Source organism: Pundamilia nyererei, unplaced genomic scaffold, assembly GCF_000239375.1.
Source record: "Pundamilia nyererei isolate P.nyererei 1_Seehausen unplaced genomic scaffold, PunNye1.0 scaffold00077, whole genome shotgun sequence".
Lineage (NCBI taxonomy): Eukaryota > Metazoa > Chordata > Actinopteri > Cichliformes > Cichlidae > Pundamilia > Pundamilia nyererei.
In genome coordinates this window covers 2,043,580-2,046,120 of record NW_005187478.1, presented here as the reverse complement: position 1 = coordinate 2,046,120, position 2,541 = coordinate 2,043,580, and the positions used below count along the sequence as shown (strand labels likewise).

Below are 2,541 nucleotides of genomic sequence, written 5' to 3'. Positions count from 1 at the left end.
GATGACTAAAATAATAGCACTTTGTCTTTTTTCATGTCTACATTTTTAATATTCAGTGAATACTTTGTTCTTCTGTGAGAGAACCCTGTTAAGTTACTGTTTTAATATTAAAGTGATGGCTGTGTATGATTGTATGGTGACTAGTGAATGTTACTGGGGCTCTGTTTGCTGAGTGTGTTCAGAGGAAAGAACAATATAAGCCAGATATTTGTTCAGCTTATTTTGTCGTTTTTCTGCCCTCTAGTGGCATTTTAACACCATAGCACTCTGCTACCATGGTCTGTTAAAATAACAGTGAAACCCATCTTAGATTTCAGTGATGTAAACATTTACTCATTTGTCATCTCCACTTATTTAGGTGATGCAGACCCAGTTTGCTAAAGATAACAACCCAGATGCACAGACGCTGCAGAAGCTGGCAGAGAGAACTGGGCTCAGCCGCAGGGTTATTCAGGTAAAACAGACCTGAATGACAATACTAAACGACTGCAGGGAGGTCCTGCAATAACGTGTCACAGGATTAAGTGAGCAAATTTAGCAGTCCCTTTGAAATAATGCATGCTTAGTTGGTTGGAGTGAACAAATTTTGGGTCATAATTAAACTCTGTGGGTGGCAATTTTTGTAAGAATTTTAAAGTTCGCAGTAACTGTCAGATTTCTTCATAACTGGTCATAACATAGGTGTAACTTTTGGTGTATTGCTTTGCGCTAATTGTTGGATTAATGTAAACAGTTAGAATCTGGAGCTAAATCCAGAATTTAAAATGCCAGCAAGTAACATAATGAACTTGCAAAGTTCGTTTTCCCTCAAGTTGAGAATAGTGAGAAATCCAGGGTATTTGCACAGTTGATGTCTAGACATTTTTCTGTGTGAAGAAAAACAATCCCCTGCGCTTTCAAGGGAAACCATCACTCCAAGACCAGCGATTAATCCAGGCTTCTTTCATACAGGTTTGGTTTCAGAACTGCCGAGCTCGTCAAAAGAAGCACATTAACCCGAATCCTGTCCAGTCAACAATGATGACATCACTTGCTCCTGGTCAGCTGTCTCCACCGTTGATGGATGATCTCCAGTATACCACCTATATTTCTCCAGATGCACCTCTCCTCACCACACTGACCTATATGGATGGTAAGCAGTGTTGTGAGGGTTACCTTTAAAATGTATTCCACTACAGATGACAGAATAAATGCCCCAAAATGTATTTTGTAATGTATTCCGTTACGTTACTCAATGAGAGTAACATATTCTCAATACTTTGGATTACTTAATATATTCTCGTGCTTTTTACAACTACATGAATGTACTATTGCTGTGTGATTTATTACTTTTACTGCCATACCAATACCAACTAGATTTTAAATCTTAATATAAAATGAGTAACAGTAGGTTGACATTAGGTAAGGCTGCACTTTTTGCAGCGATCTCGTATAGAAAACTATTCCACACTTGTAAAACAGGTTCGCGGCTCTGAGCTGTAAAGGCGTAAAACCGTAAAGGGATCTCTGGCTAATATGTCGGGTTCGTGTCGGGCTCGTAGCTGAAAACTAGCTTTACTTTGGTTGAAAGGCTGCTCCAACAGAACTTATTGTTTCGGAGGAAAACACGAACACAGTGTACAGTTGAGTCTTAATAGCTTACTTACAACTGGGCTCGTCAGGCACTCTTCTTGGCTGCAGTGGTTATTATTATATTTACATGCTTCCAGCTCCGTGACAGCTCGTACTTTTTTCTTTTTCTCCCTCCCTCGCTCACAGACACATAACGGGTATGGCAGTCCATTCTCCCTGCAGCACGGACTACACTGCCCATGAGGCTACATTCTTTAAGGCGATGCCTGTAACACGCTGCCTAATGCTTTCATATTAAATCATTTTTGTGAATAATTTCTTAAAAAAACATTTCTTCTCGTCATTATGCGGTCCGCAAGTAGAGGTGACATGAGCCGCGAGATTGAGACACGGACATTAGAGCTTCTTAATCTGCGTTTTGTTTGGGTGTCCACCGGCATGGAAAACTAAAAATAGAGAGGGCATAGCCTAACATATGAAACAGGAAAATATCGCCGTGTAATCCATTCATTTGAACAAAGTAACTGTATTCTGAACAGAGATGGGCAGTACTGTAATCCGATCACTTTTTTCAAGTAACGAGTAAAGTAACAGGTTTGCTATTGCAAAAACGGTAATTAGATTACAGTTACTTTCCCGTAGGAACGCTGCGTTACTAAAACCGTGAAATTTTTTTTTTTTTTTTTTTTTTTGCGAGAATGTCTCATGACAGTGACATAAGCAAGTGCTACGTTCGTGACAACAGCTGTCTGCAGATCAACAATGGATAATATATCAAGTGCGGGAGAGCGTATGAGCGTGCAGCGTTTAAAGCGTGGAAGTACTGACCTTTAAGTTTGATTCCATAAAAAGTGACAAAAACATTAGTGTCCGCTGTGCGTGGGAAGAAAACTTCTTTTTACAGCGAAAAAAACCCCTAAACTTCCAAGCAAGCACAGAGTAGCTACGACGTAATGGGAAATTCACAGA

The 2,541-nt window shown here is 39.8% G+C and overlaps 1 protein-coding gene across 1 annotated transcript in view; it reads left to right on the top strand.

Annotated features, from left to right (window-relative positions):
• LOC102200214 (LIM/homeobox protein Lhx8-like) overlaps positions 1-2,541 on the top strand; it is an 8,204-nt gene that overhangs the window by 4,145 nt on the left and 1,518 nt on the right. Inside the window, 2 exon segments of the mRNA XM_013912004.1 lie at positions 318-454; positions 952-1,132. Of these exon segments, the coding sequence (XP_013767458.1) occupies positions 318-454; positions 952-1,132 (318 nt within the window).